Source organism: Bos javanicus, chromosome 3, assembly GCF_032452875.1.
Source record: "Bos javanicus breed banteng chromosome 3, ARS-OSU_banteng_1.0, whole genome shotgun sequence".
Lineage (NCBI taxonomy): Eukaryota > Metazoa > Chordata > Mammalia > Artiodactyla > Bovidae > Bos > Bos javanicus.
In genome coordinates this window covers 74,365,951-74,393,431 of record NC_083870.1, presented here as the reverse complement: position 1 = coordinate 74,393,431, position 27,481 = coordinate 74,365,951, and the positions used below count along the sequence as shown (strand labels likewise).

At 35.3% G+C, this 27,481-nt stretch overlaps 1 protein-coding gene across 3 annotated transcripts; it reads right to left on the bottom strand.

Moving 5' to 3' along the window:
- Nucleotides 1–282: 282 nt before the first annotated feature.
- On the bottom strand, nt 283–18,472 carry ZRANB2 (zinc finger RANBP2-type containing 2). Of its 3 annotated transcripts, none has more exons than XR_009735400.1 (11): nt 18,164–18,470; nt 15,620–15,672; nt 15,422–15,530; nt 14,270–14,352; nt 9,166–9,242; nt 8,778–8,912; nt 7,428–7,597; nt 5,820–5,906; nt 3,775–3,933; nt 2,639–2,708; nt 1,993–2,109 (listed from the first exon to the last, which is right to left on the bottom strand). XR_009735400.1 is itself a non-coding variant. In XM_061411602.1 (11 exons), the coding sequence occupies exons 1-10, from the start codon at nt 18,217–18,219 to the stop codon at nt 2,679–2,681; spliced, it is 963 nt and encodes a 320-aa protein (XP_061267586.1). In that variant the 5' UTR covers nt 18,220–18,468; the 3' UTR covers nt 1,993–2,109; nt 2,639–2,678. The 3 variants fall into 3 exon arrangements, 2 of the variants coding, with proteins under 2 accessions (XP_061267585.1, XP_061267586.1); XM_061411602.1 differs by having other exon boundaries at nt 2,639–2,712; nt 18,164–18,468; XM_061411601.1 differs by lacking the exon at nt 2,639–2,708 and having other exon boundaries at nt 283–2,109; nt 18,164–18,472.
- Between the last annotated feature and the right edge of the window lie 9,009 nt (nt 18,473–27,481).

Below are 27,481 nucleotides of genomic sequence, written 5' to 3'. Positions count from 1 at the left end.
TTGTTAAGTGCTAAGAAGCACACTGACATGTTATTTGCCACATGGAATAAGCTACGTTCTGGTGCAGTGTTCAACTAGTTTGGGTACTCTCTGTTTAAAAAAATTCAAAAATTGCTGAGTGACAAAGGTTATAGTGATCATGGCTTTGGTATGTTTTAAACCAAACATTCATATATAAAAATAAGGTGACTTTACATAAAAGGTAAGTGAACAGAGGAAGTCTAAAATGCACAATCAAAAGTAATAAACCAGACTGCAAATAGTTTAAAAATGAACATTAAATCAGAGCTTAAAAATTCTAATTTATTTCTAACAAACATCACTTGATGCTTGACTCACAAGCTTTATTTACATTTGTCTACAGCATCATTTCCTTACGAAATATACTAGTACAGCTTAAACCAAATAAAATCATAATCATTCGAATTGTCTGTAAACTACTATTAGCTAAATTTATAACCTTGCATTTGCTTATTAGTACAGTCAAAGTTTTAAATACAGAAAGCACAAGAATAAACCAACAATAGCATGTAGAATCTAGAAGATCATCTGGGCAATTTAGAAGGTGGACTTTCAAGAAGTCTGAGGCACAATTACAAGAGAGTAAAAGTTCTTGTGCAACCTACAGTAAATGTAGCAAAAAAAAAATTTAAGACATAAAAAAAGCAGGGGAAGTTCACTGTAAAAATATTATCAAAATATTTCTACATAAGCTATTTTGCTTTCATCTTTAGATAAACTGAAGAGAAAAATCACTCATTTTAAAATAAAGAACAAATGAAAATTTTATCTGTCTACTAAGTACCTTAAAACATTTAATTTTCAGTTGCAGTAGACATTAATGTTAAGGAAAAACAAACAAAAAACAAAACCAAAAATGTGGGTATTGATTCCCATGCACAAAAAGTTCCCAAGCACATCTGTCAATTTCCCTTAAAATACTTACCTTGCATTGTCACTGAAGATACTGTTAAGAGAAACCTTTTTTTAAAAACCAGAAGACAAAATAGAGCTCAAATGACCAGGTTTTGAGAAATAAAACAAATCTTGAAAGTATTTTAAGCCATAAATAATTTCAAGTGAATAGAAGCAATTATTTCTGCTTATGTCATGAGGAAATAAGCATTTGTTACTCAGAAGAAAATTTTATGCAGTGTTTAAACACCTCAAAGCAAATGCTCAATTAAATTCACAATGTCTTGTCTCTGTTGGTCTTATACCCAAAGAGAAATATATTTCAAAAGCTTTCTTCAATTTATTCGTTAACTAGGATTTAATTCTGTCTACCCTATTGTGTGATAACTGAATTTGTAAAAGGTATCACACAAAGCTTCTAAAAACATTAAACACTTTCGTATGTTTTTCTCATCAACCACATTAGTAGAGATGAACTGCTAGGCATTCTTGTTCAAAATCACTGTGTCAAAAAGGCAGAAACTAACACCTTTCTCCTCTGCAATTCACAAAACTTTTCTGTATTAAACTTGGTGGTGCAAAAAGTAAAACTAGATAGAGACAATGATTCTAAGGCACCCTTAACATAGGGAATTTCAAAATAAAGAAGTTTAACAATCTGTTAAACTTTTTCTAGTAAGAATCACTTTGACACAGGTTAACAAACAGGCTGAGTCCTTTCCCCAGCTTAATATAAACAGATTGTTTCCAACTACTTTACCACAGTCTTGCCTCCATGCCCAAAGTCCAGATAAGCCTAGATAATGCTCATATTTGGAGATGAGAAAAACAAGAGTTTAAATTAGAAAACACAGTACTTTGTTATAGCTGAGATGTTATAGCTTAAAAAAGCAAATGGATGTAAATAATGAATGACAAACAAAGCATCTATTTTGGGACATCATGGCTTAAAATACTATTTACTTTTAATATCACAAATAAACACAGCTGTATTTTTCTGAAAAGCAATGAAAGGCATGCACCTCTACTAGCAGATTTAGCACTTCTGACCAAGTAAGACACCAACTTCTTAAAAAATATGCTTCATGCATTATATTGGACTTTTTTTTTAAGATGTAAATTTTAATACATTATTTCTTTTTTGAACTTGAACGGGAACCAGAATGGGATGATCCAGAAGGTGACCTGTGGTGCCTGTAAGACATAATGGGGAAAACAGGTAATCTGGTAAGCTGGAGCTGAATATCAACTTCTTTTGTATGACTTTGAGAATATGAAAAATTAAACCTCATTAAACTGGTAAAAGGAATAATTAAAATCTAAGATATAAACTTATACACATAAAATTAACTAGTATTTAACTTTGGATATGAGCCCAGTAGCAGTGCAACCATAATTTAAAAATCTCTTTAAGATATAGCCACCTCTCAATTATTTAAGGCAATGAAGGAAAGCCTTGCAAAGTTGTATACAACTACAGATTAATACAACAAAGGCATATAAACTGGGTAATGGCAGTGTGACTAAATCGTTCTTTCTGATATACTGTACATTGTGTGGTAAGGCTACACGTAAAACAGATATAGCAAGGCTTCTGACTGTGTATGCAAATATATATCCATAAATAATTATGTTTTGGAAATCTAGGTCGCACAAGATGACTGTACAATTAAGTTACAGGATTATATTCATGCAGCTAGTATGAATAAGTCAATATATCAACCTGGGTAAAGTAGTGGTGTTCCGAGGGGTTGGCCCTGGGCTCAGGGTTGTTTAGTATTTTCACCAATCACCTGGCTTATGGAATAGAGAACATGTTCATTAAGTTTAGATGACAACAAACTAGGGGGATTATATGTGGCTAAGATAAAAATTTGAAGAAGTGGTAAAAAAGCAACAGAATGAATTTCATAAAGTACGGAGTAATTTTTTTTTTTAACAAAGGAATAAATGCGCAGAAATGAAACTAGCTGTGTGTAACCTTAATATCTACACTTCAAAATGGGAAGACGCAAAACCAATCATTATGTACAAGAAGAGGTAACTCTGGCACTGAACATAGCAAAAATCAGATTTTATCTAATCCTTACTTTTCACAAGCTGAAGGGATATAAAAATTTGCAAAGATTATTAAGGAAGCCATTAAAATGACTATATAATTAGACACTGAGGAAAAAAAGAGAAAAATAATGAAACTGAATAATTAACTAGTTTGCTGCAGGAAAGGCTGACAGATGACACACTCCAAATTTTAAAAGTATCAACACAGGTAAAGTAATCTAGTCAAGATCTCTTTCTACAAAAAAGAAATTCGGACTGAAAGATAAAAAAATATATTAGCTATAAGAACAATTTCTTTATAAAGGGAACAAAAACAACAATTTGTTGTGGAAATGTATTTATACATATTTAAATAAGGACAGACTTCCAATTATCTATAATAGTTAATTTTCTTATTAGATGCCCTAGAATCCTACAGTTTCTAATATTTAATGTAAAATAGATAGCATAAATTAATACTTATACAAATCAATCTCTAAATTACATCAACACACAGCTTCTGAATTAGAACTTAAGAGATAGAAATAACCGAGAGTTGGCTATAATAATTATATATGAAAATAAAAATTTAAACAATAATCAGAGAGTGAAAGAGAGTAGTTTGATCTACTTTTCTAAACAACCTGATTAAAACACAGAGTAAACAAAGTAATTAATCTGTTTTTTGAAGTTCACAGTTGAAGATTTTAAAGTGGGTAACAAAGGAGATAATGAAAAGCTAATCCTTGACTAAGAAGTTCAGTTAATCTACTAAACACACTTAAGAACACCCATTCTTATTTCTACAGAAACCCAAACCTTTCAGGTGACCGTGATCTTGTTCGTCTTTTTTTTCGATCACCAGATGAAGAAGATCTAGAACGACTTCTCTTTCTGTTCCTCTCAGGAGATGATGATGAACTTGAGTAAGATCTTTTTCGTGGGGAAGAAGAACCCCTGTGGGACCTGGAGCTGGATCTTCATTGATTGAGAAACAAATCAAACATTTCATTAAAAGAAGAAATGAGGCAGATGGTTTAGTTTCTAGCTCCAAAAATAAACAATTTATAGCTATAAAAATTTTATAAGAAAGAATACTTACTGCTTACTCAACAGAAGACTTCTGGTTCAACCATGAAATCAATTCTATTTAATTTAACTTCACCACTAGATAAGTGCTCACTACTTTAATTAAAAACTAGTCTAATGCATTAAAGTAGAATCTTAAATTCGTTTTCTAAAATTTAAAGGCTTTCATTTTAAAGTATAAGTAGCAAAACTAACAGGTAAGCATTTGTATAACTAACTTAATGTCTAGAAACTACATCCTTCCATTTGGGGAAAAAATATGTATCATACAACTTCCTGAAGAAAATAATAACAGTTTGTTGTGGAATTAAGCAACTTATTAGTTAAGTTGCTTTAGTAAAAGCAGGATACGAGGACAAAATGACATAAAACAGTAGCTATTAAATCATTAAACATTCAAAGAAAAATAAAGTAACTTTAAAACTTGATTAACAATATTTGTTTTTATGAAGGACTACTATCCATGAAGTATGAAGTGTTGACATTCACATGTTTCAGGTAGAGGTAAATGTGCAAATGTTTAAATACAGTATTTCTTCATTTACATATTTTGGTTGAAGTAATTTAGCTCAAACTTCCCAAAAAATTCACCTTTGGGCTTAAAATAAAATCAGAAAGCCCAAAAGGAGAATTCTTTGGAAAGTTATAAGCAATGAAAAAATGTTTGAAAAGAATATGAAGGCTGTTCTGTAAACCTTAAAGTGCTTCCCAAAGGAACTAGGACCTAAGGATCTTCACCTAAGAAGCGCTCAAATAAAACAACTGAAACATTGATAATACATAATAACAATAATCTAACTTGCTCTCTATCATATTAACTTAATACAAGTGTGTATATCATTCTTTTCGTCTTAATGTTATCAAATTGTAGTTGCCCTCTAATGCTACAGATTTGGCTCTAAAATAAGCTATTAAGCAATTATTTTTATCAACTAGCTAACACTACACTTCAGTGTAATTCCACTTAAGTGGAATTTTAGTTGTTTTCTTATTCTTGTTAGATGTCTTTAATAGATCAACAAATTAGATTAAAAAGAATGGCAGCATATTTTGACGAAGTCTAGAAAAAACTTTAAGAGACTAAAAGCTAGTTTCTCACTTGGTTCTTTACAAATTATTTTTCCCTCTGCAGGGCTAACTAAATGCAACCTGAAGTTAACCTGAAGTTAACAAAAATGCTTCAAGATCACATCCTACCTAAACCACCAACCAACTTCTTAGTTTGTGGAATTTAAGAAGTATCTATACTTCTTACATACTACACACACTGTGTATAATATTCTGTGTTATATTACAGAGAAGTGAAAATAAAACCCACTTATCTGATGTAAATTACAGAATTATTTCTGTAAATACTGAAATAATTGCCTTGCAAAACTGTGTTGAGGCAGTTATTTTTCTTCCTTTTAAACATGAAGTAAGCTTTTTCATCTGCATACTTACTATAACTACTACTGCAAAATAACTTTAATGAGTAGGCATTTGGTGATAAAGCTTGGCTGCATCTTCCCATTTCATCACATTTTAGCACAAAAATAGCAAACCTTGCACAATGCAAAATAACCACCTTAATTCAATCATGGGAATGTCTTGGCACACTGCTGGCAATGGAGACATCTCATGGTGAGAAAATTAAGCTGAGGCAAGTGCATTAGTTTTCTAATGCTAAAATAAAATTGACAAATAGAAGCAAAATAAGGGAAAAAAAGCAACGCTTTCTGCAGCCTTTAAATATTTTCTCTCTCTGCTTTACAGAGAGATGCTACCTCATTCACCTTGATTTCGACCCACGAGATCTCGAACGTTCTCTGGAACTGGAACGAGATCTTGACTGCGAACTGGAAGAACTTCTTGAACGCGACCTGGAACAACATGGAAGGATATTTTTTTCCAGGACCATTTAATTAAGCTTTGTGATATGAACACTGAAAGAAAACTATGCATTAGGATTCATTTTCATATAATAATTATTGGGGATATTTTCAAAACACAGTATTTTAAGGTTCATTTAAAACTTTTATTCTGTATTAACAATTATGCCAAAACTTAAATTAATAATTTTTGAAAACAATCAACTACTTTTCAAGTTCATGGGGCTGCAAAGAGTTGGACACGACTTAGCGAGACTGAACAACTTTCCAAGTCTGACAAGATTTCTTTAAAAACGCTTTTAAGATTGTACAGATAAAAATGCCCAGCATTATCACTTTATTAATATTGAATACTTTTTGTTCACAAATACTTAAAAGTAACCTGAGAGGGACTGACATATTCAGGAATATAGCAGTTTATATTTAACTTGAAATGTTTCTATTTTCTTCGTCATTAGTTAGCATAAAGCTTTAATACTGACATGGGTATATTTTTAACCTGTATGTTTTCTGTCTACTCAAAGATGTGAGAATTAAAGGGAAACTACACTTATAATCCTGTCACCGTTTTAGGAAATTATTGAAAATGACAGGAAATACGGTCCACTTGCATTTAAAAAGTCAACAAATTAAACAAATTTCATTTAGTAATTTAATTTATACTTAATTTGTTCCTGAAAATAACAATTTGCAGAAAAACGTTAATTTTTATCTTAAAAATATCTTTATAATCACTGTTTTAAGTTTTCAGGCTTTACAGTAACTCAAAAATTACATAAGTACTTAGCTAATATTTTATTCCTAAATACAGCTGAAATTCATTGCACACAGTTTCACTTAACTAAATAGGAGTTCTTCAAGGGAAATCTGCTTACATAAAGTGTTGCTTTTTCTCAACTAAAACTTCATTTTTATTGTTGACTACACAATCAGTGACTTTTTATTAAAACTTTACATTACTAACAAAATAATATGCAAGTATAACACAAATTAAATCCTCTAATTTATTCCTGGACAGCTCTAAAGTATGAGCATTAGGATAACAGAATACAGCCAAATTTCTCCTGTATTCAGAATACCTATGCCAAATAAAACACTGTAAAGAGCAGCAGTTCAATTAATGCCTAGAAAATTTCTGTACTAGTGTTTAAAATCATCAGTGGAAATATAAATCTTCACTTTATTTACTTTGAGTTTTCTGAATGTAAAACTATCTCTTTTGATAACTAAGTATCTATAAATAATGATTTAATTGAATTTTTAGAGTCTATTTTAATAAAAGGCATGGTGCTAAACTGGACTAAGGAAGTTTCATATTAAAATTTTGTATTTCTGAAATATTCGACAATAACTTCACGGCACTAAGATAGAAAAAAATGATCTTTTAAATGATAACTTGAATGAAAACTCTAAAATAAAAGGAAAGTTTAGTTAAGAAAAACAAAATTTATAAGTAAAGAAGTTAGATACTGACATTTTGACTGGTGTTACCCTTGACCTGTACCCGTTTACCTGGACCTAGACCTTGAACTGGAGGGGGAGGATGAGCGTGATGAAGATCGTGAATGTGAAGACCGAGACTTTGAGCGACTTCGTCTGTTAGATTTCTTTTTACTACTATCTTCTTCTTCACTGGCATCAAGATTATATTTTGAGAGATCAGCATCATCTTCATCCTCATCCTAACAAAAATCCACAATTAATTATATTTAGACCTTGAGATATCAATGCTGTCTACTAGGAATGATGAATAGTTCTATGTAATGGACATCTTCATATGAACACATTTTATCACTATCATCTCAACAAATTCACTCTCAATCCTGAAATCTGACTACTACATTCCTGATCTCAGCTAAAGAGACTGAATGACTGTCTCAGACATTTCAAAGATGTAAATGTAGAAGTCATACTCATTTTCTTTTTCACACAATGTATTACCATATAAACTGTCAAGAATTTTCAGTTTTATTCCCTTAAAAGTTCTTAAATGCATCTCCTTTAAGACTTAGTTCAGAACTTCATTCCTTTCTCTAGGACACCCTTTTAGGAAGTCTAACTGTGGGAATTCTTTCTGCCTCCCCAATATCTCAGTATGTTGACAGTCATCTCTAAAACACAGATCAGATAAATATATCTCATTAGTTTCTTTTTCAAACTTCTTTCATATTGTTTTATCTCATTTATTTTTCAAACTTGTTCCATATTGTTTTATGTGCATTTGAGGGCCTCCTGTGCTCAGACCTCAAAGCACCCTTAATCTGTATCTACTCATCCATAAAATTTTACACACAGGCCCCACAGAATCAACATCACCAGACGTGATGCGTTTGTTGACCCCCATATTACCTTCTCCCCTCTGCTCTGACCACACTACCCCATATATGATTTTTTGGATGTTGCTGGCTTGTTTCCTACTATGGGAAACTTTATTTGCTGTTCTCACTGTCCTAAAAATGCTCTGATCCCAGCCCTTACCGCGGGCTCCTTCGTATCACTCTTATCACTCAAGTCTCAACACAAATTTCATGGTCTCAGAAATCCCCCATTCACTGAAACCAAAGTAGTTCTTCTAATGATCTGCTATCACATCATGCATCTTCATAATGTTATTGCTATTTAAATTATATTGTTTATGTCTTTTCCTCTGTGCAATTTAAGTTAAGAGAAGCATGTTCTGTCTCGGTCACTACTGTATATCTCAAGTCAGAATAATGCTTGGTAAAACAGATCAAAATTTTTGTGGAAACAAATGATGACACTGTAGAACACATCTTCACCATAAGCCAAAGGTTATCAAAGACATTCATATGCCATAGCTTAAACAAGACAAAGGGGAAATATGGTAAGGAAATAAGTTACCTCATCTAATTTATATTTAGAAAGATCTTCATCCTCATCCTCTTCTTCTCCCTCAGATTCTTTATCTTCAACTTCCTTTAAAATAGATGCAGGACCAACTGCCTTCCCTCTGTATTTTTTTTTCTTACGTCCAAACTAGAGAAAAAGTTTCAAAATATTTCTGTTAGCTAAAGTATTAAAATATTTTTTCCCAAGAAATTACTTTTATATATTTAGGCGTCAATATGTATTTTTAAGTCAATTATGATTTCCAACAAAATGATAAGCTCCTGTAAAAGACTTAATGTGTACTTACAAAAATGAGATACATTTAGTATTTTTCACTTATAATATTTTCTAGCATGTTTCTCTAAGTTGCATTCAACCTACACACTAATGTATATCTTACCTCATCATATTCACCATCAGATTCTTCTCTTTCTATGTATTCAACATTTTCTCTTTCATTAAAACCACCACCATATCCTAAGGAAGGGGGAGCAGAAATTGTTATGATAATTCACCAAAATCACCTACAAGTAACAGGAAAAAAAATGAAATCTTATCAAAGACATCTGTTTATCCCTTTAATAAATTACTGGTCTCAAAAAAAAAAAAAAAAGAAGTATCATTACAGAGAACAGCCTCAAAGTTGGATATAGCTGGAAAAGTCTCATGGCTACAATTTTAGCTCTTCTCAATTTTAAAATGTCCTGCCTGTATGATTTCAGTTAATACATGGAATATATGGATGGAAAACATCTCCTTAAATGTCTGCTATAACCAAGTTTTAAAATGACTTTCCTCTGGTTTTAATCGTAATTCTTTTGGGAGAAGTGGGCTCAGTAAGAACTAAAAATCAAATTTCACTGTTTACTAGTTAAAAATAGCTTGAAATCTTTTGATATACTGAAATTTTGCTGGGCTAAAATACAGTTAGAGCTTGGAAAATATATAGGCAAATATAATGACACAACAAAAAACATAAAAATCGGTTTTAAATACACAGTTAAAAGTCACTCAGTTTTTCTGAAAAAGCCAGTAAACTTTTCAACTGAAAATATTCTAATAAAGACCAATCATGATCAATACACCATTATTATTTACTGCCACAGTTACTATCTACAATTTAGACTTACAGATCTCTGACAGGCTTAACAAAGATAGGAAGAAGAAAGTGAGTTAGTTTTAGAGAAAATGAGATGAGAACTTCTGAAAAATATCTCCCACTGAAAAAAATAAAGAAGTGGTTAAGAGTAAGATAACCTAACGATCTCACATATTTCAGAACAGTACCAGCACACAAAGAGTACTTCCCAGTTTTAAGGATTTAATGAATCAGCAAAATGTTAAATTTACAGACAAAAAAAGCATTTTTTAAAAATTTAAGATTTGCAACTTTAAATCTGTCAGTCACAGGCATTAAAAAACTCATCACTTACTCTCTCATCATTTTATAAGAGCCACAAACTAACAATGGAAAGGATGTAAGTGTTCCAGTAAAATAAGGCAATAAAATTAACTCACTTAAAAAAAATCCCACATTAATGCAGTGTCCTTTCTTTTCCTCACTATACTCTGTACCGGTGAAAACCACAATATATCAGTGTCTATCCTCAGAATATTTGATATCATCCCTTTTTTCCTCTTCCTACCTGTTCCAGAGACAAAATAGACTCCAACTGTAATATACAAGAATTTCCTCATTTCTATGCATATGACAAAACAGTGAAGTGTTTTAAATTATCAATAACTTTTCCTTAGTAAAATCCTGGCTCTGGTTTTTCAGAGTATCAAATATTAAAAGAAAAAAAAATCAAGTAAAATTAGGTATATGCTCACCTCAAGAAAATACCTCAGGGATTTTCTTGGTGGTCTAGTGACTAAGATTCCATGTTCCCAAAGCAGGGGCCCAGATTCAGTCCCTGGTCGGGGAACTAGATCCTACATGCTGCAACTAAAAGCCTCCATGCAACTAAAAGCTAAAAAGCATCCCACATGCTGAAATGAAGATCAAAGATCCTGTATGCTGCGACTAAGACTAGTAATTTAAAAAAAGAAAAAGGCTCATATTCAATGATAATTTGAGAGATATACGCTGTAGAAAATTATAATTCAACTATATAGTTTCTTGACTCTAGATATATATTTAATATCATGGCAGTATGTCCCGAGATGTAAGAGATGTAAAGACTTAAACCTCACAATACTTTGAAGTAGATAAAAAATTAATGCAAAATGATTCACATAAAAAAAGAGGAAAAAAAATTATATAATAGGATGACTGTAAGCCAACAGTACAGAAAAACTTGACTACTTATATGTGGAAATGTAAACATATTAAAGCACTGCTATTTAAAATCAATAGGCTTTCAGTAGAGTTCTTTGTCCAATCAGTAATCTGAAAGTAAAATAATGGTAAGGCAAACATGGGGAGCCAAAGAATTAATTATACCAAGATTTAAGAAGCAAACAGGTAGGCAGTTTTGCATAGGAAGCGTGATAGCAAACACAAAGCTATTCTCATGTTCTCTCACACAGTCATAGAAGAACCTAAATAATCTGCTAGCAATATATTATTAAGGTATGTTGTATGAGTTCATATAACAAATACACCTCATGAAGTCTTTTATGTGGGAAATCAGTAGCTACAGCATTAAAAAAAAAAAAAAAGAAAGCCTTCAGCATCATCTCCACTGAATAACAAGGGAGAGGAATAACTGGCTTATTTATGTGTGTTTCCCTCACTCTACTGGTTTGACACTTTCAGGGAATGTTGTAAAATTGGTCTTCTTGCTTCGATGCTTGCCACTCCCACCCCCTAATTATTTTTCTATAAACCAGTAATGTTTAAAAATTAGAAATGTCAATCCCTTGTTAAAAATTGTTATTTCCCATTATATTTAGAATGAAATAAAACTTCTTACTATGATTTACATGGCCTTTGCCTATTTCTGAAGTGTCTTCTGGAGCTGCTAGGAATTCACCCATATGCTAAATTCTTTCAAGTGTCAGGGCCTGATTCATATAAGCTGTTTGCTTTTGCTTGGAATGATCTCTCAACTTGCTACTAACTTTCACTTCTTAGCCTAAACATTGCTCTCTTGAAGACTTCATTAATTTTTGCCTTTACACTTCTAGTTTGCTTAACCAAGTATTCCCCTGCATCGTGGCCAATGGCCAATAAATATTTCCTCAATTCTATACTCAATATTTGAGTATAAGAAACAGCACAGTCCTGGCATCATTTATGATACAGTTTATATGAAACAAGCAACCTCTATAGATTTTTAGCAAGTGTTAAAATAAAAATAATATCTTAAGATTTGTCTCAAAAAATGTAAAATGTGAGCAAAGATCAGTAAAGGATCAAACATTTAAAATAGGCCTGAATTAGGGTTGTGACAATGGAAGTGAAGAGAGAAAAGGGGATGAATGTAACATGTGCTTCAAAGGAAGAACTGAGACACTACTTTGAAAATTCTGAGAATCTATATTTTGATTAATCAGCAGAGAACAAATAATAAAGACAAACTAGACAGTAACAGTATTATTAGTTCACATCTTCAACAATGACAGGCTTGTAAGACAACTACTTGTATCAAGGGAAATGGTAAAGGGTCAGGACACAAAAAAGATAATGGGTAAAGGAAAGTGAGGTTATTAAACTTCAACAACTTCAGTTGTTAAGATTTTAGCTCTTGCATTAGTGAAACTTTTAAAGGAGGAATCACAAAACAGGTCAAAGAGAATGTGAATAAATAAAAGGCTTCCAGGGATTACAATTCTTATAACTGTTAAGATTCTGGACTTTTTCCTAAAAGCAATCAAAACAAAATGTTTTAAACAAATGGAGTTTTAGTTTAGAACAAAGAACTCCTGGTTGTGTGGGATATATGTACAACAACAAGGTGGCTGTTTTTTTTCCAAGAAACAAGATAAAGTTGCATCTCTGCCTAGGGAAATGATGGAGAAGACTTGTGGGGAAACAAGAGAGATGAAGGAGTTATTAAGAAGGATGTCTAAGTTTCTGGTTTATGTAACAAGCATATGGCGGGTGGTACCAATCATGAGAAAGAGATCGCTAGAAGAGGGCCAGGTCCTCGGGGAAAATCGCGAATTCAGTTTAGATATAATGAGTTTGACATTTACATAGTGATGATGAATAGGCAGCTGAATATACAGGTCAAAGAAGTCTGAGCTAGAGACATAAATTTGGTTATCATGGTGTGCCAATGCTTACTTAAACTTAGGTCTTTAAGAAAATGCCCAGAAAACAGAGCATAAGAGAGAGCTTAGGAATTGGGCCTAGAAGAAACCCAACATTCTGTGACCATGAAAATACAATGAAAAAGGAAACAGAATAACCAACTAGAGGAGTGTATGTGTGTTAATTTAAAAAAAGGGGGGAAAAAAGGGGGGGGGGGGAATATAAACGTTAAAGAGGTAAGAGAAGGAAAAAAAGGTCTTATTAAAAGGCCTTAATCTACAGACAGTGCAACTGTCTAAAGTCAGGGAGGAGAAGGAAACAGGGAAGTAGTTTATTAAGTCTAGGTCTGATAAGGTGACTAACGTATCAACAGAAGGAAGCCTTTGACTGTACAAGTTGTTGAATGACAAAATCAGATGTGAAGTATACTGATAATGTGTTTGCTCTAACTGATGATAATGGGAAACTACATTCTACCAGGTAAGTATTTTCACCCAACTACTGACAACACACAGAGGCTTCCCTGGTGGCTCAGACAGTAAAGAATCTGCCTGCAATCCAAGAGACCTGGGTTTAGTCCCTAGATGAGAAAGACCCATTGGAGAAAGGAACGGCAATCCACTGCAGAATTCTTGCCTGGAGGATTCCATGGACAGAGGAGCCTGGCCAGCTATAGTCCATGGGGTCGCAAAGAGTTGGACATGACTGAGACTAATAATGCTGACAATGCAATAACTGACAACCCACAGAGTCAATGATGAGTTATTATTTAGACCAATGGTGACCAAATACCATCTAAAACACCTGCAAATTTTTGGGACCCACCACCAAGGAGCTTTATCAGCTGTTTAGGAATCTGGATTTTCAGTTTCTCAAATGATTCTAATGCATGGCTAACTTTTAGAATTATTGCCTAAACTTTAGACAAATACTTTAAAAGGTGCCCCATGTTTGTTTTTGTCATACTAGGAAATCAAATGAATGAAAAAAATGGGATTATCCTACCATTATTAATAACAAACATTTAGACTATCAAAGGACAGAGAGGAATAAAGCATTTCTAAAACTATCCTAATGTCGAGTAATTGTTAGGATACAGTTTCCTCATGCTGTACTTTGTAAACTGTGAAATTACCATACAAAAGATGACTCTGTGGATGAAAGAAAAAAAAAAATCAAGATAAAAAATATAAGAGCAGAATAAACAATCCTAATTTACTGTGTTCTTATGAAGTGATATAATTATCAGCTTCAATGTTTAGTGGTTTTAAAACCATTTAGTTGGAATGAGTTTGACTCTTACCTGTTCTTTCTTCCAGTTTAGCATACTTTGGAGTATTACACATGTTACACTCTGATCTTCTGGCCCAATTCACATTACTGCAACTTTAAAAGTGAAAAATGTCAAATTAGTAGATTATAACATAAGACAAATAGTAAATTTCAAAATATTTAAGAATTTTAAACTAAAAAGTAGAGTGAACTCACTACCATAAAGAAATGTTTACTAAAAGGATGCTACAAAGGAAATGTACCAATGTAACTTTTCTGAGGAGAGAGTATGGTTAGAACAGACTGAACTACTTAAGCAGAGAAGCAAAAGCTATATAGTATGAAGAATGCTTCTGTCTTTTTATGATAAATCAATGAGAAATTATATTTACAGAGATTTTGCTGTCTTGCAGGGGGGAAGGGGGGGAATACCACTTTAAATGAAATGTTCTATTAATTTCCCAGTCTCCAAATTCACCTCAAAGAGTAAGGTTATACTCTGCAAATAAAAGTCAAAAAAAATTTTTTTTCTCCTGCAGAATCAGTTCATGCACTGGATCCCAAATTCAGTGACTTAATCTGTTGCTGGAAAATTATTCAATACTAATTTAGTATTTTTAAGATCAGAAATTTGTGTAAGACCCTCTTCTGATTCAGTCCTTTCATGCATATTTGATTCATCTGCTTAAGAGAAAAGATGGATATTGGAAAAATCAATATAGCACGTGAAAATCAGAAATATTAAGAAACCTAATTAGGAATAATTATCTACAGGATGCAACTTATGATTCTAAAATTACTGTGCAAACAGACAAAAGAGATTTCATGATATATTTCACACTAATGATACAGGCTAAAAGTTTTTGAGATTTTTCAAAAATAGGACAAAATAGGTTTTTAGTTCTTTTAAATACCCTTCTCTTTTTGAATGTTAGCTCATCTTGAGCATCGATTTACTGGTATACATAATTCATCTTACTAACAACTAACATTACCATTAAAAATAAAATTTTAAAGTTCTTTATACTTAAATATCAGATACAGAATGAATAACAATCAACAGATCTTTGATTTAAAGTCTACTGTGGCTTGCCAATGTGACTAAAAAGAGTAGGTAGTATTAACAAGTAGTGGCTACATACATTATGGGAAAAAAGTCAGGATGATCATTTAAAACACATACGTTTTACACTGCCAGTCATTAGCACTAAATAAGCCTCGGCTCTTTTCTGCGAGTGTCTTTCCTATTTCAGTGCCCCCTGCTTTCATCATCTTAGCCTCAGTTGTTTTCTCTGAAAATAGAAAAATGCAGTATGAATCTGGGGAAATAAATAAATGGTCTGTATAAACAGTCTTAACAGAAGGTTCCTTAAGTGCTTACCTCGACCACATCTATTACAGCTAGTTCTTCTAGCAAAGTTCACATTTCCACATCTGAAAATAAAGTAAAAAATACTTAGAGAGACACGTATTAAACTTACGTAATTTTAAAGATTCTATTACAGTTTTTTTAATGTGTCCTCCCTATACACCTGGATCCAGAACTTCTACTTCTCTTTTCATGTTAACGTCAATGTTAACTACAAAAGAACAAACAAAAAAAACCCTCACAATTTAGGTGGAAAAAATACAAGATTTGAAGTTACGAGTCATGGATAAGAAACTTCAATCTCTCAGTTACCAATTATGTGATTCTGGTAAGTCACTTAAGGATCTCTATGCCTCAGTGTCCTCATATTGGCACACATCATTAAGTACAACAAGACACCCTTACAAAGTTTAAGTGAGATGTGAGTCCACTTGAACAATTACTGATGAAGCACCAGGGAGTTCAAAAAGATTTAAAGTAACTCTCATATAGAAAATAAGATTATACAAAATTTTGTTAAGAATTATAATACAAAATCCTAAAGGTGAACCAAGGAGGAGAAAATGGGTAAGTCAGAAATGGCTTCATGGATCTTAATACTATCCTCTTGTTAGAAACAGAAGGTGGGATGGTAAAAAGACAAAGGAAAATTATGACAAAATAGAAATAGGTTCAATAATTAAAAGAAAACTCAGTTTTGGGGGTATCTATTAAACCTCTGAAACCTAGTTGGAAAACTACAACCAATAATGTCAACACATCAAGTAACATATTGTAACTTTATGCTGATACTAAACAACCAAAAACATGGGTTCATGAACATGGTTTTTATACTGCATCTGCAAATCATAAAAGCATGCTAAATGCTCTAAATATCATGTAAAGCTTAAACTTCACAAAGTTGATTTCTTTTTTTTTTTTTTTTAGGTATTATACTAGAATGGAATAAAGATGCGACATATGGAAGAGACACCCAACTGAAGCACACCACTAACTAGGTCATTCCCCTCACACCCCTCCCCCCCCAAATAAAGAATATCCTTTAGGACTCCAATAAGCATTGGAAATACATTCTGAAAATGTCTTCTGGATTTATATACATTGTAGAAGTTAGTCTGTTCATATATTTGTAACTGAATTGAAATGCACTCTTAGAAAAACCTTCAAATATCTGAGTACACTGTCATTAATGACACTGTCAAAAGCAAATTATTCTAACAAGTGACCAACAACACAAAAAGTCAGTTGTTTGTTCTACTCAAAATTGACTTGATACCCTTCAAGTAATCTTAATCTTTATGTAATCGAGAAACATCAACTTTTTATGTAAAGAAGCACGATGCTTCATTTCAGTTCAGTTGCTCAATCCTGTCTGACTCTTTGTGACCCCACGGACTGCAGCCCGCCAGGCTTCATTTAAATTGCTCAAAATATGAATGGAAGACATATGCTGCGGAAATAAGCCCTTAATCTTCTTTGACATTTGATTCTAAAACTAATATTTATAGTTATTGATTGATGAGTATTTGCTACATCTTATTGCTCTACACAATCTATGCTGTACCATTTTAAGGGAGATCTTCTGTTTTTTTAAGCAAAGTAAAATAGCCTAGGTAAAGTTACATAAGCAATAGGATTGGAATTAATTTTCAAAGTTTTCACTCTTTACTACCAGACACTCCATATGCCATCTGTGGCTTGCTTAGAGACAAGTATTCAGAAGTTTTTATTGGAACACGAGATGCGGATTCTTTGACAATTACTTTCCATAATAATTTTTGTATATCTCCAAATAAATACACCTACTTAAACACCCGCCAATAAAAAATCTTCCTAAACAATTTAATAAAGGACACTGGTTTCAGCAGAGCCACTAAAACACGTGCTTCTTTGAAGCAGGCATTCTCCAGGGCTGAGCAGGCAAAAACACAGACCTCATATGTTTCGGTTCTAAAGAGGCGAAAGGCTCAATTCTTGTGGGGAAATTAAAGACCAATAAAGAAAAAAAAAAAAAAAAAAAGCCAGAATTCCTGCAACCAAAGGAGGTTAGCGTTCGGCAGGAAAAAGTAAAAACAATACGGAAAGAAAGTTTGAATTAAATAAAAAAAAAAACAGCAAAATGAACTAGGTGAAGCAAACAAATGAGTTCAAGACAGCAACGTTTTCGGAACAAGAGTCAGGTTCTGCAGGGAAAAGTCACGTGGGGGAGATCCGACACCGAGCTGGCCTCCACCGGGGAGGTTTCCTTATCGCAGAAACCTGGCCGGGGGTGGGGTGGGGAGTGAGGAAAACGGGCGGCCATCTCCCTCCCCAAACAGCTGGCTGCCTCGGAGAGAGATAATCCAGGAGACGCTGAAGACTTAATCAAAAGAAAGGTTCTTGAAAGACCCCATCGTGAGGAAACTAAGAGCCTCCTTCCCGCCCGGGATCCGGCAGTTCTCCTCCACCACTCGGCTGACGGCATCAGCGACCGTAAAAACGGAAAATGCTCAATCGACTCGAGAAAGCCTCCAACGACAAACCCCGCTTCAAACTCGGGATCCTTCACGAACTCACTTTTTGTCTGGGCAAATCCAGTCACCGTCACTGACTCTGAAATTCTTGGTCGACATCTTGAACGCCGCCACCACAACCACCCGCAGCTACGTCTTCACCGGAGGGAGCGGGCCGGGGACTTTTGGCGCTCCGGGGCTGTCCTCACACCGCCTGACTCCTTTCCAACACTGCGACAGGGTTTGATAGTGCGAGCACTCGGCCTATATTGGGTTTGAACGTTATTGTCCAGAAAAATATGCCTGTGAGATTTTTTTTTCTGGCCGAAAGAGTTACAATGAAAATATATTCTGTAGCACTAAACTAACAGGCGCCGCCAGGACAGCCCAGGCGGGAGGCATTCGTGGCACTAGATGGCTCGGAGAGCCCCCTACAGGCAGGAGGACCTGAAAGGAAAGTACTTCCGCTCAGATGGGCGGGACTAGGGAGGTGGGGCGGAAGTGACTATGACCCTCAGGGGCTGGCAAAGGCGAATTTCGCTAATCGGTAGGGGTGAAGTGGACTTCTCCTGTTTTTGGAAAAGTGATTTTTAATAAAGTCTCGAGAACTCTGTTCTTTCACCATGCACATAGGATATCGTTTAAAACATATTGTTTTGGGGTACGTAAATAGATGTAACAGATAAGTAATATACACTTGGGAAGTGAGCAGTTATTTTGGAACTAGGAGGTTGCCACAATGGTTAAAAGACCTGTCTTTTCCCCATTCCATTCCCTTGGTTTCCTCCAGAGGTTATACTCACTTGTTGCTGCCGCTACTGCTGCTGCTGCTGCTGCTAAGTCGCTTCAGTCGTGTCCGACTCTGTGCGACCCTATAGACGGCAGCCCACCAGGCTCCCCCGTCCTGGGATTCTCCAGGCAAGAACACTGGACTGGGTTGCCATTTCCTTCTCCAATGCATGAAAGTGAAAAGTGAAAGTGAAGTCGCTCAGTCGTGTCCGACTCTTAGCGACCCCATGGACTGCAGCCAGGCTCCTCCGTCCATGGGATTTTCCAGGCAAGAGTACTGGAGTGGGGTGCCATTGCCTTCTCCAATACTCACTTGTATTTGGGGTTTATTCCTTTGCTTTTAAAAATGTAGTTTATAGCTAATAAACGGTTGAACTTTACAAGGATAGTTTATTGTTATATAATCGTCTGCAGCTTTCTTTTCGTCAACAATATGCTTTTAAAAAGTCCTAGATTGTTGCATGTATTTGTATTTGTTTAATTTTGCTGTTATTTATTGGTAATGTTGCTTCGTGTGACAGTTTATCCCTCTGTTTCTCAACTTTTGTCATAAATTTGGATACAAAAATGCAAGAATTTTTCTAGAGTACAGCTTGTATCTCAGAGAACATTTTCAGCTACATTCTAATTATTGCTTTATTGGCAGCTGTTTATTTTTCCTTAATAACTGGTCCTATTTTTCCAGTTCTTTGTTTATTGAGTAATTGTGATTTTTATCCAAGACATTTTGAATATTTTGTTGCATAGACTCTGGGTTCTGATTAAAGCCTTTGGGGAATGTTGATTTTTTGTTTGTTTGTTTTCTTTTAGGAGGCCATCAATCCAGTTTGGTTCATATCTTAAGTTGAGTCTCACCTGTGGGTGCTGGTTCCATGTCAGTTTGGTTTTCAGAGGCTTTATTGTGTTACATTGAATCTGTTCTATACATAAAACACTCAGGAATTATTTTGGAACTTGGGAAGTAATTTAAGTTGTAGTTCACATATCTTTTGCTATGCAGCTTTTTTCTATTCTGCAGGTGCTTAGTTCAAGGTGTGAGCAGAGAACTTAGTCAGATTCATACAAAGAATTAGGGAGTTTGCTTCTCCAGCTCTTCCTGGTTTTGATGTTCCTCTCCTCTGTTTTGCAGAGTCTCATTTTCTTGCTAGAAATATAAGGTTTCTCTTGGAGTTTTAGCTTGGTGCCACAGCTACAGCATCTGACTAGGGCACACACTGGAGCAAAGAGGTGAGAAAAAAAAGCAAAACAAAAGATGAATTCCCTCCCAGAGGTGCCCTTTCCCAATTTCCTTGTCTAGAAAGACAGGTTTTTTCTTGGTGTCCTAACTGCCCAAGCCTGGCCCTAACTCTCAGTCAAGACCAGAGGGAAAAAAGGAAAAAAAAAAGCCAAATAATCCCCCCAAATAAATAATAATTTAACTCATGGAAGCCCTCTTTCCCCATTCATCTAGCTAGAAATATGGGATTTCTCTTTGTTTTTGTTTCCTGTGCTACCACCAAGGTATCACTGGGTGTCAGACCTCCAGTCAAATCTGTAAGAGAAAGTAGGAAAAACAAACACAGAAGGCATTTTTCCCAAGTTTTGACTTTCCTCCCCAATCTGCCTGTTTTTGCTTACTTTTTTTTAGAGTCCTCAGGTAGTTGCTTTTTGTATTTTGCCTTGAACTTTTAGTTGTGATTAGTAGGAAAGATAGGCTGTCATGATCTTACTCCATTTTGGCTGGCACTGCAAGTCAAGGAAATAGAAATTACCACTACACTTCCATTAGAATTATTACAATGAAAAATTTAGACAATATCAAGTGTTGGAGAAGGTGTTGAAAAACAACTGGAATTCTTATACACTGCTAGTGGAAGTGTCAATGGATACATTTACTTTGGAAAGTGTTTATGGATACATTTACTTTGAAAAGTGTTTGTTAGAGTCTATTAAATCTTAGCATATTCATACCCTATGACCTTAAGATTCCACTCCCAAGTATATTTCCAATAGAAATGCCCGTATGTTCACTAAAGAGGTATATAATAGTGTTCATCGCTGTACTATAATAGCCCCAGACCAGAAGTTCCCATTTGCTTGTGAATGGTAGCCTGGGTAATAAATTGTTACAGGTTTACACTGTGGAATTCTATACACCACAGTGACAATAAACAAATTGCCATTACTTTGAAGAGTATAACTGTCACTCACAAATACAGTATTGAATTGGAAAAGCCAGATACAAACTAGCACATGCTATATAATTCCATTTACATGGACTTCAAATCAGGCCAAACTAATCTAGGATTATGGTTACCCTAGGGATTGGGGAGAAGATAGTGTCTGGAAGGGGACATGAGCTTTTTGTTAGTCCTGATCATATTCTTTGTCATGGTTGGGTTCTGGTTATACAAGTATCTTCATTTTATAAAAACTCAAAAGTTTTTATAAAGCTGTGTGCCCTTATGATTTAGGCATTTTGTTTTTAAACTTCAATGAAGTATAAAAAAATAAATACTTAAATTTACCCATTTCACCACACCTATCTCACATTTAGTAGATCCTTGCAAAATATTATACTAGCTTTAGAGACAAAGGGGATGATCACAGACCCCCTTGTGAGTTTCTGAATATGACTGGTACGTGGATGCCTTTTGGCCTTAATGGTAATTAAAGTTTCTTACAGTTGAGATGTTGAATCTGCAGTAACTCATATCAAGTAGTATTACAAAGCTGTTAAGATATATTCTCAGTTCTACAGTTAACTGAGAGTTTGAAGTGGTAGTAGTTAACTTCTGATATTTACATTTTTAAACTCAGAATTTTCTTAAAATATAGATAAATCAAGCAGATTTTGTTCATACATGTTCAGATACATGCAGGGAAAAAAAATTGCTATTCAGAGACAATGAAAAATAACTTTTTGAAGTTCCAAATCTTAAAATTCCCTGCATGAGTCACAGTTGAAATATATTAAAACAATGTTTTTTTTTCAACTGACCAAAATTTTAAAAATTTATAATATATAAATCCCTGTGTTATAAAATACCTGGAATTATAACTTAACAAGCTGCCATAGAATGTTTGCTCTTGAAACAAGTAGGTCTTCCTTAGAAGAATAAGGATTTTATTAAACAAATGAGTAAATCTATGAACTTAATACTCATATCTAAATAATTCCATAATTTTAATCTGGGGATGTGTGAAAAGTGGAAGCCACTTCTTTGGTCACAGGAAGCAGCAGTGACCCTAGGCAAAGTTGTGGCTGAGTTTTGTGTAGTCTTCAAGATGGAGTGGTGGGTAGTTGTAACCTCCAAAAAGGCACTCATAATTGGAAATTGAGTAATAAAATATCATCATTTGGATTTGAGGTTAGAAATATTAGCATGTGATTGTTATATCAGCCACCTGGAAATAGAATTAACTCACTCTAAAACCTGGTTTGTGTTTATGATTTAAGGTGAACACAAATCTAATCTATATTCCTGAGGGAATTATTTTAATAATAGCTATTTACTATATATTTGGTATATGTAGAGCTAAGAGCTTTACATTAATTATCACATTTAGACTCCCAACAGTCTTTAGGAAAGATATTATTAGCTTTGTTTACAGATGAGAAATCAAGATTTAGAAAGTATAAGGACCTTGTGAAAGGTTTTGAAATGTAATATATGGTGACTCTGGAGTCAGATTTCTTGGGTTCAGATCTCAGCTCTACTACTTATTAGGCAAATCACTTAAACTAGCTGTATTTTGTTTCTTTATCTAGAGATGATGCTAATAGTATTTTAGAATTGCTAAAAGGATTAAGTGAGAAAGCTCACTTTAGGTGCCAATGGTTATTATTGTTCAATTAAAGGCTCATAGGTAATAGATGCTAAAGAATCTACTTGCAATGCAGATAGATCCCTGGGTTAGGAAGATCCTCTGGAGAAGGGAATGACTACCCATTTCCTTGCCAGTATTTTTGCCTGGAGAATTCCACGGACAGAAGATCCTGGTGGGCAATGGTCCATAGGGCTGCAAAGAGTAGGACATGACTAAGAGACTAACACTTTCCCTTTTCAGGTAATGGATGCTAGGGGTGGTGAATAACATGTAGTTAAGGTACCAAAAAATTAACCAACTGTAGTTAGTAAAATTTTTCTGGGAGAATCACATGTCAACAGAAAGATGGCTTGAGATAAGTCTAGGATAACAGTACACAAAATATAAGGATAAATCTGGCAATGACCAGAGGAGAAGGCTATTTGTGTTCAAGGACTGTAACTAATTTTTCAAAGAGAAACATTCCTAGAATAGAGAAGCAATTTCCATTATCCTATTTTGAAAGAAAAGTCCATCAATAGGACCTATTCTCTTTCCTCTAATTGTCATAGACCCTTGAACAAGGGTTTGGACTGCAGGGATCTACTTATATACGTACTTTTTTTCAATAAATATACACAATAATACGTAACCCAGGTTGACTGAACCTGCGAATGTGTAACTGCAGATTGGGAAGGCCAACTGTTGAACCTGAGCATCCACTAATTTTAGTATCTGCATAGAGTTCAGAAACCAATACCCCAAGGAAACCAAGGAACAACTGTATATGCTCATCAAACAACCCTCTAATTGGTAATTTCCTCTCATGAGTGCATTTAACCTACCGTGGTGAAATACCCAGAGTGAATTGTCCATACAAGTTCTTCTTTCTAGATTTAGCTTTTTATATATTGATAAATTGACATTCTGAGGGGCATATTAATTTCTTATGAGTCATCTTAACATGTTGATCCCTGAAAGATTGATTTGTTCTAAGTGAGTAAAAGTCACTCAGTCGTGTCCAGCTCCTTGTGACCCCAAGGAGTATATAGTCCATAGAATTCTCCAGGCCAGAATACTGGAGTGGGTAGTCTCTCCCTTCTCCAGGGGATCTTCTCAACCCAAGGATCAAACCCAGGTCTTCCACATTGCAGGTGGATTCTTTATCAGCTGAGCCACAAGGGAAGCCCTAATTTGTTCTGGAGGAAATGATAAACTTGAGCCTCCAAACCTACAAAACTAAAAATCTGGCTTTGAATGTTGCATTAGAGCTCTGTATGCTTGCAAGTAACAAAAATAAAAATAAAATGGCTTAAATAAAAAAAGGGAGGGAGTTAATGTGATAAAGAGAAGGTATTTGATGGGATAGGAAGGCAAGAATACAGCACAGATTCAGAAAGAAACTAAAGGAAGTCACCTCACATCTAAGCAGCATGCTTTCTCCTCTCTTGCTGCTGACTCTGCTTACCTCTTGCAAACCTCTTTCCCCTGCTATTTAGTTCACAGGACAGACAGAAGCAGTTACTATCATTAGACCTGAGCAATAAGGACTTTTAATCCAGCCCTGCTCCTCTGGGGGACAGGTGTGTGAGACACTTTGGAGAGCCTCCAAATGTTCCAAGTCCTCTGTGGTGTCTGGGACCATTGGGCAGAGTCTGAGAGACAGAACCCAGTCCTGTGTGGGTCCTGGAAATGAAAGCCCTGAAATGTTCTGTTGTCTGCTGGAGACTGGCCAGGTTAGCAGGCCTTTCTGGGCAGGACACCCTAAATCTGTACCAGCACTTTATTAGCCTTAGTCCCTGGTTCTTTTTAGTAGTTTCTCAACAATATCCCCCTCACCGTGCATGGGGTCTTCTAGGTCCCTGCAATACCCCCCTCACTGTGCATGGGGTTTGCTAGGTCCCTGAGGAGCTCTAGGTCTTGCACTTGGTTGGTGGCTCTTGGCTCTTCTATTAGTTTTCTAATGCTGTGTAACAAATTACTACAAATTTAGCAGCTTATAGCAACATTTTATTATGTCAGTTTCTGTAGATGGGAAGTCTGGGAATGGATTATTCTTTGCCTAGGATCTCACCCATCACAATCAAAGTATTGACTAGGAGTGTAGTTTCATCTGAGGCTCAGGGTCATCTTCCGTAGTCATTCAAGTTGTTGATTTGGCAAAACCAATACAATATTGTAAAGTTTAAAAATAAAATAAAATTAAAAAAAAATAAATACAAGAAAAAAAAAATTGTTGATAAAATTCAGTTCCTTGAAGCTAGAGGGCTGGGGCCCCTATCTTCTTGCCAGATATCAGCTGCAGGTTTTCCCTCAGAGACTGCCCTCAGGTCCTAATCACACAGCCCTCCAGCAATGTGGAACATTACCTCTCCAAAACCTGCAGGAGAAGTTCTCTACAATTCCTTCCTGCTGCTGCTAGTATTACTATTACCAACACCACCACTATAACTGCAGTGTTACCTAACAAAGTAATCATAGCAGAAATGATCCAATCACCTTTGCTTTATATGTACTAAGTCGCTTGGAGAAGGCAATGGCACCCCACTCCAGTACTCTTGCCTGGAAAATCCCATGGACCAAGGAGCCTGGTAGGCTGCAGTCCATGGGGTCGCTAAGAGTTGGACATGACTGAGTGACTTCACTTTCACTTTTCACTTTCATGCATTGGAGGAGGAAATGGCAACCCACTCCAGTATTCTTGCCTGGAGAATCCCATGGACAGAGGAGCCTGGTGGGCTGCCGTCTGCTTGGTTGCACAGAATCGGACATGACTGAAGCGACTTGGCAGCAGCAAGTCGCTTCAGTCCTGTCTGACTCTGTGACCGCATGGACTGTAGCTCACATCCTCTGTTCATGGGATTCTTCAGACAAGAATATTGTGGTGGGTTGTCATGCCCTCCTCCATGGGATCTTCCCAACCGAGGGATCAAACCCATGCCTTTTATGTCTCCTGCATTGGCAGGCGGGTTCTTTTCCACTAGTGCCACCTGGGAAGGTTATGTTCTATAGTATAAACTAATTGAAGGAGTGACATCTCATCATGTTAACAGGTCCTGCCCAGACTCAAGGGGAGGGTATAACATAGGTCATGTATGTGTACCAGAGGGCAAGAATCTTGGGGGCCATCTTAAAAATTCTGCCTTGGTCTCATTCTGGGCTCTTGAATAGGTAAATATTCCCACAGATGATACTTACACTACTCACTATCTCAAGGCATTGAGAAATCCTTAAACTGACTGTCCACCTTTTTCTCTTTCATAGTCTTTGAAGAACAATATAGTTTACTATAGTGCTTGAGATGTAAGACTATTCATAGACATTCAAGTTTCACATACCCCAAGTGTGCATCTCTAAGAATTTTTTGTCACACAGATTTCTTTCTATAATATAATGTGCTGAAATGACAAGAAGTTATTAAACATTGTTTACTGAGTACACTTTACAAATTGACATTCCTAGAAAATTTAGTGGATTAAAAGATGTGAGTATCCATCTCTAAACACTTCACAAATATCCTGCAACTTAAATGCTCTTTTTGTTCTTTACAAACCATTAATAGGAAGTTATTGCCAGCTGGTGTTTCAGAGTCCTTTATAAATTAATTATAGTATTTACTAGCCATGTGGGAGTGGAGAAGTCTAATTAGGTCAAGGAGGCTAACCCTGCTTGAGGCTGAAAGGCAAAGCAAGTATAAGGTGTCAGTTGCAAATTTAATGCAGTACTTTGTAGACCACATGTTTTGAAAAAAAAATAGTGGATAATACTGAGATTACAGGCAAATTTATGGGACAATCATATCATAATTAGAATAAAAAATTTGTTAAAATCTGTCATAGGTCTATGACAAAAATAAGATATTTTAGCTGACACAGGACTTTATGGGTGTTCTATGTCACCGGAGGAATGGGATGCTTGATGTTAACAACATAGTCATTCATTCACTTATACACTCATTTAGCAAGGCAAGCTATTTTTGCTGCAAAGAAGACAATATGACAGCTTCTTTCTTTAAGGAGAATGCTGGTGAATACAGATGTATAAGAGATAGAAAATAGTATTGTAAGTGTAATATAGGGATAATTAGAGGGTATTAAGAGTATTCCTCGAGAAGGAAATGGCAACCCACTCCAGTGTTCTTGCTTGGAGAATCCCAGGGACGAGGAAGCCTGGTAGGCTGCCGTCTATGGGGTTTCGCAGAGTCGGACATGACTGAGGCGACTTAGCAGCAGTAGCAGCAGCAAGAGTGTTCCTAGGGGCTTCCCTGGTAGCTCAGATGGTAAAGAATCTGCCTGCAGTGCAAGAGACCAAGTTTCTATCCCTGGGAGGGGAAGATCCCCTGGAGAAGGGAATGGCAACCCACTCCAGTATTCTTGCCTGGATAATTTCATGGACAGAGGAGCCTGGTGGGCGACAGTCCATGGGGTTGCAAAGAGTCAGACACTACTAAGTGACTAATACAAGAGTGTTCCTAGGTGGAACAACTCTTTGAGTTCATAGGTGAAAAAGGGAAATGCATCAAGGTTATTTCAATACAAGTAACAGAAACCAAAAATGGTTAAAGGGCCTCCCTTCAGGACTGGGTCAAGAATGAGGCAAGCATGTCACATGGTACATGAAATTTAAGGAGACCCTCTTTCTTAGGTGCTGAGCCTAGATGTGTCACCTGAGAGTGCCTCCTTAAATTTTGTACACTAGTTGTCTGGGTAACCCTAGTCCTGGCCCAGTCCTTATTCCTTCAGTCTTAACTGGTCACAACCCTATTCTCCTAGTTTTTTTCTTTTTCCTTGATAAAAACAGTCGA